General features: G+C 41.5%; 1 protein-coding gene across 1 annotated transcript in view; it reads left to right on the forward strand.

The window, feature by feature from the left end:
- Positions 1–2,433: 2,433 nt before the first annotated feature.
- nr5a2 (nuclear receptor subfamily 5, group A, member 2) overlaps positions 2,434–14,244 on the forward strand; it is a 61,583-nt gene continuing 49,772 nt past the window's right edge. The window contains exons 1-3 of the mRNA XM_084547550.1: positions 2,434–3,089; positions 6,197–6,315; positions 9,905–10,046. Of these exons, the coding sequence (XP_084403676.1) occupies positions 3,008–3,089; positions 6,197–6,315; positions 9,905–10,046 (343 nt within the window). The 5' untranslated portion in view covers positions 2,434–3,007. The remainder of the gene's footprint in view (positions 3,090–6,196; positions 6,316–9,904; positions 10,047–14,244) is intronic.

Here is a 14,244-nt window from a genome sequence, read left to right on the forward strand (position 1 = left end):
GTCTCTGTCTCTGTCTCTCTCTCTCTCTGTCTCTCTCTCTCTCTGTTTCTCACCCTTTTAGTCTCCGTATTTCATATCAGTTTCCAGTTTCTCTGACTGTTGTTGTGAATAACAAACCTTGTTTCCTGCACGTGTTCCGACTTATTGACCTGCCTTTTACACTCCCTCACTTCCTACGCGCCTCTGTGTTGCTTATTACCCTTCACCACCTCTCGCTCTCATTTCTATCTCTCTCTATATACAAGTTAATCATTCCAGTACGCCTATCTTGGCAGAGAAGGCCTTATCAGTCTCTGTGTCATTTTATAACCTAACCTGCACCCCCAACCCGCCCCCACTGACTCCCCCCTCCCACCCCTACTTGTCCTCCTCTCTTGTCATTCACTGACTCCGCCCACCACTGCCTGCAAGTAACCCAGCTTAAACCCAGCATACGGCTGGTTGGTTGAACCCCATGCACCCTGAGAGAACTGAAGGTGGATCTGCTGCTCGGCAAATGATGGTCAAAAAGGACATGTGTTTGTGTGTGTGAATACTGACACATGTTATTATAAGCCATTGCAATTAAATGCATTGCTCCCCACTTGTCTGACAACGCCGCTCAGGTCAGTGTGTGAATGGTTATAAGGTGGTACATTTCCAGACACAATGTGTGCAGGTGTGTGTGAACACAGACAGAATACAAAAGCAGAAGTGCAGAATAATATTTTCTCATGATGTGGTGACATAAATCTCTTTGCGCAGTCACACTGTGGGGACAAAAATCAAGTCCCCATTACATTTATTTTAGGGTGAAGAGTTGGTTTTGGTTTAGGGGCAAAGAAATGCATTACAGCCATGAATGTCCTCAGAATGACAGAGAGAGAGAGACACTTGTGGCTGGGGGCAGGTAGGAGAAAGGAGAATGAAAACAAGTGGGAAAGCAGTGACAGTCTGACCGGGGCAAGTGAGTTTGTTTTGTGGCTGTTGTCATTTATACCAGCGGCAGTCGATGTAGTCCAGTGTTAGGAGCAATGAGCACAAATGAATATCTGAGCTGAAACCTTGATTTTTCTCAGTGTTTTATATCGTGGATGAGTGCCATGTTGCTGAGGAGTTAACAACTTTTAAAGCCCTTCATTCATTTTTTTATTTTTATTTTATTTTTCATTTTACTGGATTACTGTAATACATCATGATACACAAAAATAATATGAAATAATGATCTGAAGTTGCAGAAGTGAAATTAAGGATCATTGTTGCATTTGTGTTCAGACAAGATTTGCATTGTAACTCCACCAGGTCAACTGGGTTGCATTAGTGGTGCTTTTGCAAGAAGATAAATAGATTGCATCGGTAGAGTAACCTGAGGAATATCATCAACATGTCACTATGAAATTATATTTTGCAATGTGTGATAAAAACGAGAGGAAGAAAAGTCAATGTATCTTTAATCTGTGCTTGATTTTCTCATTTTTACTATAATACTGCTCTTTTGGGGAAAACTTTCTTGTCCAAAATAAGTGTAACTCTGAGGTTTTTTTTTTATGTTTGTTTTTTAAAACACTGGACACTGAGTTTAGTGTCTGTGGAGTGTCCCCCTCTGCTCTCGGCCTCACGGATAAGAATACACCGGGATTTGGGGAGCTAAAATAAGGGGTGAGCTGAGTGGGAGAGTGACTTTTTTTTTTTTTTATTATTATTATTTATTCATTTAATTTAATCGAAATTTGCACGAGTCTGACGTCAGATCACTAGCTGATCCACGCTCAGAAAATTACTATAATTGATAATATTTCAGAAGCGATGGTGTAATTTATTGCGTAAATGAATTTAGTTTAAATGGGACACATGCAGAATTTACTACGGCCTTCTTCTGTATAAAATGTGCTATTAGCAAAAGAAAGAAAGAAAGAATTGTCACGTTTTACTGTATTATTTCGTTAAAGTTTAATTGAGCTGCATTAGATTGTAAAATAAATACTAAATTGAATATCGAGTTCAGTTAAATAACGCAACAAAAATGTAGACAACAGACGTCTAAAGATAAGGAGTTTGAAAACAAACAAACAAAAAACTTTAACCTGTAGGATCGTGGGAGCTTTTCCGTGGATGTTATACTATAGGTTTCTGTTTAACGCGCTCCAGTCCACATACCTGGCGCTCTGCCTTTGCACTCCGTGCGCTCAAGATGGGGAGTCTGCTCTCGTATGCAGTTGCATCACCTCTCTTGATTTCCTTGCTCTCCCTCCTCTTTTAAAGTCCATCATTAACGAGATTAAACAGCTGAGATTTTTGAGAGACGGAACTGGAGGGTTTGAGGCGATGTTGCCCGGTCTCCTCGCCTGATTGGACTGGGGGAAGATGATGTCAGACGACCGCATGTGCCCCGGATTGGAGAGAGTGGAGTAAACAAAGCCGCGAGGAGGAGGAGGAGAGGTCTCCACATCTCCAGACAGTCCGACCGACACACCGAATCCGACTTTACGCACATGAGAGGGCGGCCCTGGCGGCGCGTGCTTGTCTGCTCAAGGCTGAAAGTTACACTGACAGTCTCACGGCAAACGGGTGACGCGCTTTAAAGACTTCTGGGAAAGATAAAGGGAAACTTACCATCGTCTTTTAATCCGGACGTTGTGCAGTTTTCTCGTTTAAGTAGAAAGTGATTCCCTAACTCTGCGCGCAACTGCTCTTTACTCAGTGTCGAAGGAACCATGCGTCTGCGTTATTTCTGGCTTTTTGCGCACGTGCCATTAGAAAAATTAAATTAGTGAAGTTGAATCAGAGGAGGCAGACACATCGACCATGCAACTCGGCCGTTTGGACGCGGTCTAAATCGTCCGAATTAGACTTTATCTTCAGGACGTGGTCCGTTGAGTGGAAGACAGGGAGAAAGAAAACGTAAGAAATAGAGATCTGAAAGAGATTTGGGGACATTTCGAGGTGTGCCCGTGCGAACGTCTGCCTCTCACGTCCAGGTGCCCCGCCGAGCGGTGCGGAGTCTCCAGCTCAGGCCGGCAGTGCTGACATGCTGCCCAAAGTCGAGACTGAATCCCTGGGACTCTCTCGATCGTATGGGGAACAAGGGCACATGCCAAGGAACATGCAAGGTAAGGACTGTCATTAGCTTGAGTGGATCTCTTTAGATTGAACAAGGCTGGTATTCTAGCGTCCGCTTCAGTGACTTTACGGAGCGTCTCCGGACTGAAGGCACTCAATGCGCACGCACGAAAACTTCGATATATGCTTATATCAGTTCCTTTTGGCAGACGATATAGGCCAGTAACTGAGGACTGTCATAGCAGCACAATACTGTATAATGAAGGTGTTGTTTACTGAAATAATGTGGTGTTTGTTGCAGATGTGTTCTGCAGCCTTTACTAATTATTTTAAAGCATGTATTTAGATTTGATATGGACACGCTTTATAACAATTCTTATACCAAGCTGTCATGCGTGCTGACAGCGTACGGGCGCCTGGTGCGTAAAACCGAGACAGAGCAGAGGTTTTCAGTGTATTTAAGGTTTTAATCGTCACTGTGGTTTTAGGTAAAACCACCTGACTTCTTCCCAGCAGTATAAGAAATGTGCACAATCCACTCGCGATTTTGTCATATGCGAAAACAGTTGCCAGTGGGAAAAAGCTCCAGAAATGTGGTGTGATTTGATGAGAAGCCCCCTACCAAAATATCTGAAACCTCGGAATAGTTAACTTTAATTTAGGAATCCCGTTAGTTCTGGTCTAATCAGGATTTCTGGACTGTAGACTGAGATAAATCAAAACTGAATCCAGATTTTGTTAATACATTTCCGTCGTTCAGTTTAATTCGAAATAAAGTTAACTGAAAATTGTTTAAAGGGAGCCAGTTGTGGCTTTTGTGATGCCTTGGGATCTAGTTTTAGTTTTGCATTTTTTTTCCCCACAATATTTTTTACAATCTCAATGTCAAAAAAATAATTAGATCAGAGTTGCTTCAGAGCTATAAATGTGAGAATTTAATATTACGGTTTTTATTTTATTTTATTTTACTTTTTATTTAAAACACGTGCTTTGAGAACAGGTTTTAAATCACCTAAACGTTTTTTATAACTGGGCCAATTTTTATAAATTCCCTCCTGCATACATAAAATATATATATATATATGTGTGTGTGTGTGTGTGTGATTTTATTTTACTCTCTTGTGAAGTCGACCACACCTGAAGAAGCGAAAAGAGTATCTCATGTGCCTCGAAGAAAAAAAAAAACGACGTAACCCCCCCTTTTTTTCCGCGCATGTCATTCCGCAGCAATATAACTGGGCAATCAATTAGCCCGGTCTTGGTTTATGAGACGTTGATAACATACACTCACACAAGACAAGGAGTGGCACGTTAGGGAGCCCCTTATCTACCTTCACAGACGGCTCAAAACAAGGTAGCCCCGAACAAAAAATGGATTTCTCCTGGAATCAACGCTGTTTTGGACAAATGTAGCTGTTTTTCAGTTTTGGAAACTGCAGGAGAAAGTGGCCGGCAGGTGAGAGACGGTCGTGCCCGTTTTTTTTTTTTTTTTTTTTTGTAACTTATAAAGAAATCTGCACACGCTTGGTATGAGCACACCTGCGGCAGCGAGTGGAGCAAGGATGCAGGGGTGCTCAGCTAAATTTAGTTTTACATTTAGATATCTTCACAGGGAAAAAATCGCGTTTAACTACTGCAGCAGAGACATAACTTATTTTGTCGTTTTAATCCCATCCCTTAAAAATAATCTTTATGTAGGATCATCACCAACCAGAAATGTATTGTCTATGTACCATGCCCGCAACCAATGATCAGAGAAAGTCTATTTTCTCTCTGTTAAAATGTGTCCAGATCCGCAGACTGAAAACAGGCCCTTCATATCCTCTCCTCTGTGCGCGCTGGAGCAGAAGAAACTTTGGATATGGAGTTCGCTTTGAGCTTCTGTGGAAAATAATAATAAAAAAAAATAATTAAAAAAATCGTGATCTTGGTGGAACTTGTTGCTTCAGCTGGAATCTGCAGCGCGGATCCCAGCAGGGCAGCGCGCTAACAAACTTGAAATCACGTCTAATTAAAAGGTCTCCGTGAGCAAATGAGCGGATTTTGATGTAGAGCAGTAACACATTTGAAGGCCACGGAAGGCGTCTAGTTGACAAAATATTTCCACATTTACGACCACATCCACTGAGGTTTTCCTGTTTGATCCTGCCTGCTCTATTTTTTTTATGATTAGCGCCATAAATGCTTTTGCAACAGTTGTAAATGTCAGCTTGGCTGTTTGCTGAGCGCTGTCGCACACGGTTTCATGCATGCAAGTATTTCTAAGACGCAAGGCGAAAATGCCCATGACAAATACACCTCAGCGAACGCTTTACTTTATTAATCCCCAAATATTAATAAAAAAAACGAAGTGCGAAAAATATGCACTAATTAAATTGCACCAATTTTAGCCTTTGTAATGATTTGCCCCTCACACTAATGACCAAACTTTTTTTTTTTTTTGTTTTAAAAAAGCAAGAGAAATGATCATGCCCTATTGAGAATATTTTTAGATTTTGCCTTCCGCATGCAGATCATGACACAAAATGTTGCACCACTAAAAGCAAAAACTAAAGCTACTGCCCTGTGGCACCGCGGGTCATTCTTAGAGAGAGACAAATAATGTTAGTTCAAGTGGGTTTTGAATGTTTTTTTTTTTTTTCCTCTCTCTCGTCGCCTGCAGAGATAAGGGCTTCTCTGTGTGTCTTCATTTGTCTGTGGGCGGTAACGTTTTCTCCTCCAATCCTTTAAGTCTAATATCTCTCCATTTCCCCCAGCGATTTCACGACTTAGATGCATGCATATTTATGAGGTTCACTTTCATGAGCTTTTTTTTTTTTTTTTTACTTATATTATTATTATTATTTTTTGGCTCCTGTCTGCTACGGTCGTTGCAGACAGTTGAGAGCAGTTGAGAGGGAGAAATAAATGGTCGCGTCCTTTCAACTTAGTCCAAAATCGACTATTCCTCGCATGCCCCTTCACAAATTAAACCTCTAAAAAAGTCTGAGAGGACTCAAACGGGGGTGGGGAAAGGAAAGAAAAAAAAAAATCTCATTCAGCTTCGACGCGTGTTTCCCCGTGGTTCATCTTGATGGATGAAAGCAGGCTTTTGGAAAAGAGATTGCTCAGCACTGGAATAGACTTCTCTCTGTGTGTGTCCCTGTGTCCTCCGCAGCACACCAGTTAAAAATGATGGACTACTCTTATGACGAAGACTTGGACGAGATGTGTCCCGTGTGCGGAGACAAGGTTTCAGGATATCACTATGGACTGCTGACCTGCGAGAGCTGCAAGGTTGGTGACCCCAAAATATATATATATATATATATATACATATTTGTAGTTGTGTGCTTGTGGTGACTTTTGCATATTTGCTTTAATATGCTTGTGTTTGATAGTGTTGGCTATGTATGACTAAATATGAAGTTCCCTTAGTGTATTAATATGTGTCAGTATACATGCTAGTTAATTATTGATGCAGGTGGCTATTTAAGAGTGAGTTTCATGTGCTTTCTGATATTACTCAGTCATTTGCTTGAGCATTACAGCGTAAGTTTATTCTGTCCATGCGTTGTGGCATTAATATTTCCATCTGCACAACTGCCTTTTTTGCGCTATAGGCATTTAATCTGACACTCTTTTCCAGAGTGACTTGCAACAAGTGTAACAGCAGAGCAAAAAAATGTCAGTTCCTCGCCCTTAACATTACAGGAAAACCAACCGTAAAGAGGCCGAGGGGTCGAATATTGTTGTGACAGTTGATCTAACAAACTCTTCCTGTGAGTGTCAGAGGATTTTGTGAAGCGTGGAGTGGCACGGAAAAGAAGCAGGAGTTCAAAAGCACGCATTGGGTTTTTGTAGTTTTTTTTTTCTTTTTTTTTTTGCAGCCACCAACCAAGGCACGCGGGGGAGGATTTAACCCATGAAGCAAAGTACACAGCACTGATGTTTCTGTTTGTACAAGCTCGTGCCCCACTGTCTGAAACCCTCAACGCAAGTTCATTAAGAGCTCAGCGGCGCAGTCTGGTACCCGAGTGTTTCCATGCGCCACTTAATAATGAGGCTACTGCAAAGCAAACTGTTACGGCTTAATTTGAGCTCAATCAACAACCTATTTGTTCCTCTCTGCCTCTTTCCGCCGTTCTCCTCAACATGGCACTAATAGGCATTTCCCAAGTTTTTTTCTTTACGTTTTTGGTCCAGTGAGGCTGTCATCACAAAATTAAGCTAAGACAAACGGCTCTGAGTTAACACTATTCAGTGTAAAATTTGCAGCTCTCGGTATTGATGCGGCAGTGCACATTTCTTGCCTATGTGGTCATTATTCAAAGCAGATGTTATAGATTTTATCCCATATTATGACCTTGAGATGCTAAGCATTTGCTTGAAGGCAGACGTCAGTGGCATCTCTGCTGCCTTTCAGCCTCAGCGCAGGCTAACGCTGGAGAACCAGTGCACACATTTCCCATTTTCGTTGCAACACTCTGGGGTCGTGCACGCGTGTGTGTGTGAGCGTGCAGGATGCAGATGAAGAGGTCTTTCATAAAGTACTGTATATCCTTGTTGAAACTTTAATAGTATTGATAATTACCTGCAGCTCGCTATTGATTATCTCTAAAATGTAGGCAGCACGTTCATTAAAAGTATGATCATCAGGGGTGGACTGATGTATCGGTTATCAGCTGACATGTTACAAGTTCATTTTAAAATTGAATATGTGCTACATCAGCCAGGAAGTGCAATCGATCTCCAGTGCACATTCCTGCCAAGGTAAGCCGCCTAAAACAAAAGTCTGTTTTAATTCTTAGCTTTCTACTAAAACGAGAATGCGTCCACTTCAGTTTACCAGAATAAAGGATGAATATTTTTCAACTTATGCCCGCCAAACCCCCAAATTGCTCCCGTGAATAGGGCACACACACGATCAGGGTCTCATTTTTGTAGCTTTGGTTTTGCGCTAAGAAACACACACATGCACATAGAGAAAGAAAGGAAGAAAGAACAAATCACACGAGTGGAGATTCTTCCTCAAACTCAGACTTTGCTCTCAACATATGCACACTAACACGTGTCCAATTTTTGCATGCACGCGGACCGCTTTAGTTCATACACACCAGACCATATAAAGTAAAAAATGGAACCACATCGTAGCTGGATAAAAACAAGAAGCTGAAACAAGCTGCGTGGTTCAACAGGTCTTTTTAAGAGGCTTCAAGAGGCTATAAAGAGAAGCAGAATAACCTTAAAACCAGAAAAACACTGATACTAGTAAGAGGTCAAAGGTCAAATTGAGTGTGCAGTGGGTATACTTAAAAAAATATATATTTATGTTTGAGATCTGCAGAAGATAAATGAGAATAAATATGGACATAGCAACATGGACCAGTGAATGTTTTCTGAATGTTACATGAGCAAGTATCACAGGTAGAGGAGGCGGGATCAAAACAGATAAAGCGGTAACATTAATTAAATTTTTCCATCTTTGTCTGACATGCTGGTCAGTATTGTACGTAGTGAAAGCGATTTCCTGGTTGCTGTTTTTGTGCAGTGTTTTTACGATGGAATACCAAGGTCAGGGATGCCCGAATGTTTCAGCTTGCCTGAATGTTTCCTGTACACCGTCTAGCCTACTACTTTAGATTAGTACGGCAGGTTCTGATATCAGGTTGGTTTAGAAGGGCAGATTTTTTAAAAGGCAAAAAAAATAAAAACATAAAAAAATGCCTTGAGGAATGTCATTTCTAGTTTGAATTGCTGCTCAGAGCTTTTCAGTTAGATGTCGTCTGCTCAATCCTCAGACGTGATATTGTGTGGTTTTTACAGCCAGTTTGGTTCAGATATTTATAGCACACGCTGTGTGTTAAATGGAAAATTGGAGAGAAAGTTCTCTCTGAAGCATGGATTTTTTTTTTTGGCACCGAGAAGTCAATAATCCAAAACCGAGTGCAGTGCTTTTTTTTTTTTTTTTTTTTTTTTTTTTTGACAGATCAGGCAATGCAGATTGTCAATTAAATTTGTGTTTGGTGAGATATTGACAGCAGCAAGTGCTTTTTTATTTTTTTTTATTTTATTTTATTTTAAAGACCAGGTTTAAGAATTCTCCTCCTAGGTTATGGATCGAGAATACGTTAATACCATCCTCTCTGCGTTTGATTTTTCACTGCTGCTGCTGCTGCTGTTTCTGCTGCTGATAATAAATTCCATGTTGCAGGTATGAATCTGTGTAATCCCGGAACTGTGAATTATGGATATAATTTATTGGATTTTCCTGGACTCCTGTGCTCATATTTTTCAATAATTAAGTCGAGAGTTGAAAAAAAAAAAAAAAATGCTTTCCCTTCAATTCCCAAAGTCTTTACGTGAACAGAGAATATTGAGAATATTAATGGCATTTTTGACAGGAACCAAATTAGAATTTCATCCTTTTATGATGCAGTTTATAATGAAATTATGAAAACGTGAGTAATATAGTGAAACTGAGTAAAACAGATATGTGGGGAACTGATCTCTTGCTCATATCAGAGTAAAATTAGGTAATTGAAGTTTATGAATAATGTCTTTGTGAGATTTTACTAAGAAATATTACAAATGCTCAGATTCAAACATGATTATAAAGCAGAAAAATTAGAAAAACTGGAATTTGTTTCATTTGTAAAAAGCATGGCTTCATGTTTTGCTTCATATTCTGTGTCTTTATAGTGTGTGTCCGTAAAGCCTCACATAAACTGGGGTGTAGCTTTCAGAAGTTCTCTGTGTGTGTGTGAGTGTGTGTGAGCATCCATTAAGCCTGTCCCTCTCCATCTGTCTGGGAGTGTGAATGGGCCAATTACCATCGCATTGCAGGGGTCAAGCGGGTTGATGTCTTAATTGGTTCTCTCCGCAGGGCTTCTTCAAGCGCACCGTCCAGAACAACAAGCGTTACACATGTATAGAGAACCAGAGCTGCCAGATTGACAAGACCCAGAGAAAGCGCTGCCCGTACTGCCGCTTCCAGAAGTGCCTCACTGTCGGCATGAAGCTAGAAGGTACGGCTAACACGTTTTTTGCATTTTCACTGTTCTTGGCGTTTGGTTCTTAAAGCAGAACGACTTCAAAAGTTTTACTCATGTTTGCTTTCGGTGATTCAACTCGCATCCGGCTCAGACACGAGGCTATGGTGAGTTTTAATTCACGGGAGCGATGTGTTGAAAGTGCAGCAGTGTCTGGCGAATAATGAGGGGCGGATAAAAGTTTGGGATTCTTCTATGTAGACAAATAAGACACAGCTGTTGCTTAAGGCAGAAAGGGTTTTTCAAATGCAAACAACCAGCAATTATAACCGACTTACCACTGTGATTTCAAGGTCTTGCTCGAAGGTTCAGAGCAGATGGATGTCGCGAGTGCTGAACGTGTAACTTTCCAGTAACCAGAGGAGGGAGTTTTCAAAGTCACTTGCTAAGTAAAAGTAGTAAAGCAATAAATTAAACAAATATGACCTGAAATGCAGAAAAGCGAGTAAAAAAAGTCTCTCATAGGACAAAGGCAAATAATACAGGAAATACTCAAGTACATTAAATATGGAAAATGTAGTTACTGCTTGTAAAAAGTGTCTAAGCCACTGGATGCACTACACAGCTCCCAGGTTCACGTTCACCTTAAGTATTTCAAAAACAGGATTGCATACTCTTGGTGAATATTTATGTATTTATAGTGCACATACAGTACAACTCATGAATGCTTTACCGCAGGTTTCGTCTATTCCGAGGTTTTTACAGTAAACACCGCTCACCAACATATGATCTTACGGCGCACATCTGCAGGAGTGGAAAAGCAGATCCAGGCGGCGTTACTTCGCCCGGCCGCGCCGCATCGTATACTTTTCGAGAATTGATGCCTGTTTGCAATTACTGTTTCTGAAAGTTGTGGAGGAAAAAATTAGAACATGGAGCGGCTGAAATTGTAGGTTGACTGCTTCCACAGGACTTCCACGGAGGTGTTTAAAAAAAATAAATACATAAAAAAATCTCCCGAAGTTCTAGTGAAACAGACAGAGCTTGTCTTTTTCCATTTACTCACGACTGAGCTGAGTTAATCACGGCGCAGTGGAGCTCTTCCACTATCAATTTGAACGTTGAGAAATTAAAAAAATAAAAAGGTCAATACAAAATGATTGGCCCGTATGAAAGGAGAATATTATATTTATTTAAACATCTGACTGTGAAAATGTCAGTAATCACTGTGAAGGGAAACCTTTCATTTCAGCCAGTATTCTGAAATCCAGCCTTGCCTACTGAGATGGGTCGGGGGGGAGCTTGTGGGGGTGTCTGGTAGCCACTGTGCACTTAAACTTGCCAGACAAAGTAACAGATAAAATATTAGACTTGGCGGCAGGACGAGAATGGTAATGATGATTCTTTTGGCTGGCCACGTCGAGGCCTTCTTGTTTAATTTGACCGCGGCTCAGGAGGAGCTTTTATTTTTATATACACGGCTGCAGAGAAGTGACAAGGCAGCAGAGGGAGAAGCATTCTTCGGCTGTTGAAAGGTGACATTTGAATACACAGACGTTCGGAAAATGATTGAGAAAGAGACTTGGCGGTCATCTTTAAACAAAGTGTAAAATTAAGGATTTAAAAGCCCAAGGTTACAGGACATTGGAAATTATTTTCACTTTATCAATATTTAAATAACGTTATTGGCTGCGGTCTGATATTAAGACGAATTTCTTTGCACATTTGTAATTTAAACTAAGCTAAAATTCCCAAGAACCGTGAAATGACCACATTAACAATGTTAATACGTTAAAGAAATATGACCCTGACAGCATGAAAGTAAAACAAAGACAGCCTAACTAGAATCTTTCCGGAGGCTTCTTCTTATACCTGCCATGTGCGCTGTAATTAATTGCTGTTAATTGTGAATGGCCGCTGGGCAGAATGTCCCGGCCCGTCATTTTCCAGCTGACACCGGTGGGGAGGGGGCTAGCGTTTGATTTGTTTTGCTAGCGGTAACTTTAAGCTCGGGGGCAAGACGGGGCCCTGCAGCACTCTGTCAGGGGCCAGAAGCTCTAGTGGGCGACTCCTGCCAGAAACGGTAAAGACCTCCCATACAGAAAGGCTGACACCCTTAACCCCCCACACACTATACACACACACACACAGCTCTCCTTGGTAAACACATACATATATTCATGAGGAGCGCCCCCCCTCCCAAAAAAAAAAAAAAGGTGTTCAGAAGGCCACCGGCAGGAGGGAGAAGCTGTCATTTCATCTAAAAAAAAATGTGTACAAACGCGGCGGAAGAGCAAAAGGGAGGTTTAGGGTCAGGTGCTTTGTTATTGCAGTCTTTTCGTTCCATTACACAGCAGCTTGCAGCTTCTTGCAGAGGCATGTGATTGCAGCGGGAGTGCAAACCAAGCATGTGGGAAACTTGGAAGTTGACTCAAACGGTATTTTCCTGCATTTTTCTGTGTTTACTTTTGTCTTTCTGGAATTGTTGTTTGTTGATAAATGTGCCAACCAGAGACAGTCTGCACAGTTTCAGAGGGCTGCGGCGAGGTAGCAGCAAAGATGGCTGTGTGTCTGTGTGTGTGTGTGTTGGTTAACGTTGCAAAGTTGAAAAGGGAGGCGGTAAAACGAGGTGAAAAGGCAGATGTCAGAGCAACATAAGCAGCGACATGTCTGCCACCTAATCCCATCTCTGAGGATTATCATCTTGACCTGATAAGGAAACTATTACACCCTGACGACACCGGGCAAAGAAGTTAAATGTTGCAGCATATCATATTCTCCTCTGCGTGCTTCCGCTACAGGACGCATGACGCACCGTCTTAACATTCAAGATGTTTTCCAAAATACAAACCGCAGCCTGGAGGAAGCTAATCACAGCTTTAATCCCACCAGTTAACACTCAGGTTAATCGAATCTGTGCCCTAAAATCACTTTAACCACATGCTAACATTTCTTAGTGTGATTATTTATAAAAAAAAAGACCTATTGCTGCTGATAAAAGTGGCTTTACTCTGTCAGTTTAAAATTTCCAGTCAGTTGTGCCACGGCGTTACGTACTTTAAAAAGAAATGAAAAAAAAAACACACGGAGCGTGGAGATTGGCTTCAACGCGCTCCTTTAACCGCTCATGCTGTGAAAGCCCTTGCTGTATCTCTGCCAGCGTTGACTCATTGAGACGCTAAAAAAAAAAAAAAGAAAGAAAAAGATTTGATCCACGAGAACGTCATTCACGAAAGCTGATGAAGCGTGCCGCGTCTGAACAGCTCCCACTGGCGCGATTTTCCTTTTTTTGCTCACTAATAGTTGCCTTGCATCATGTGCTTCACTGAGCTGCCTAATATTTCCTCCTCGAGTGGTGCATCTTCTCAAAGACTGAGCCTAACAGTGGTGTTTAAGAAACAGTGAGTCTGAATGCGCACTGTCTGCTTGTTGAGGTTATGTAATGTCTGAAAATAGCTGCTGAAAATTAAAGTTGATGGTAAAAATGTTTAATCACAGCAGCTAACACTTTTAACATATTAGACATTTTTAAACCTACATTAACTTTTTGTTTTTTCGACTTGTTGCTCTCACATGAGCTCAGACTCCAACAGCCTCCCTAGTCTATTACATTTTCCAGCAGTGTTTTTTTTTTCTTTTTTTTTTACATAGAGTCAATCCTCCGTCAGTCACCACTTCATTAATTTCCACTAATTAAAACCCTGTGAAGAGCCACTCATCTGAAAATTAGCACCCACCAGCTGAGTGTTTGTATATTCCCCTCTGCATCGCTCTCCCTCCACTTTTTATTTCCTCCCCGTCTCCATCCTTTTTTCGCCCTGATTTGTCTTCCATCAGCCTCCCAGTACCTGCGGTGGAAGCCGGGGAGCTGTCCCATTACTTATGCATAGGTATCATAGGTATTCATGTGTGTGCATGGGATAGGGCGCATCCAGAGCAGGGGCCGGGGCCCCGACATGACAAACAGGGTGTCAGCAAGGCTCCGCGGGACCCATTAATATGCCGGCAGCCGACAGGGATCCTCACCTACGCACGCTTAATATTCCTGTATATTAAACAACCATAAATCAGAGGATATAAGCACGGAGGGCTGTGTGTGTGTGATGTGTCTGAGTGGGCTACGTGTAGGTGTGTGCATTAAAGGATGCAGTGTGTTAGCAGTGTAGTGCAGTGCGTGCTTGTTTGAGATGTACAGGGGGGCTCTGGATACTTTTAAGAAAAGAGAAACAGAGCT

Source organism: Chelon labrosus (assembly GCF_963514085.1).
Source record: "Chelon labrosus genome assembly, chromosome: 7".
Lineage (NCBI taxonomy): Eukaryota > Metazoa > Chordata > Actinopteri > Mugiliformes > Mugilidae > Chelon > Chelon labrosus.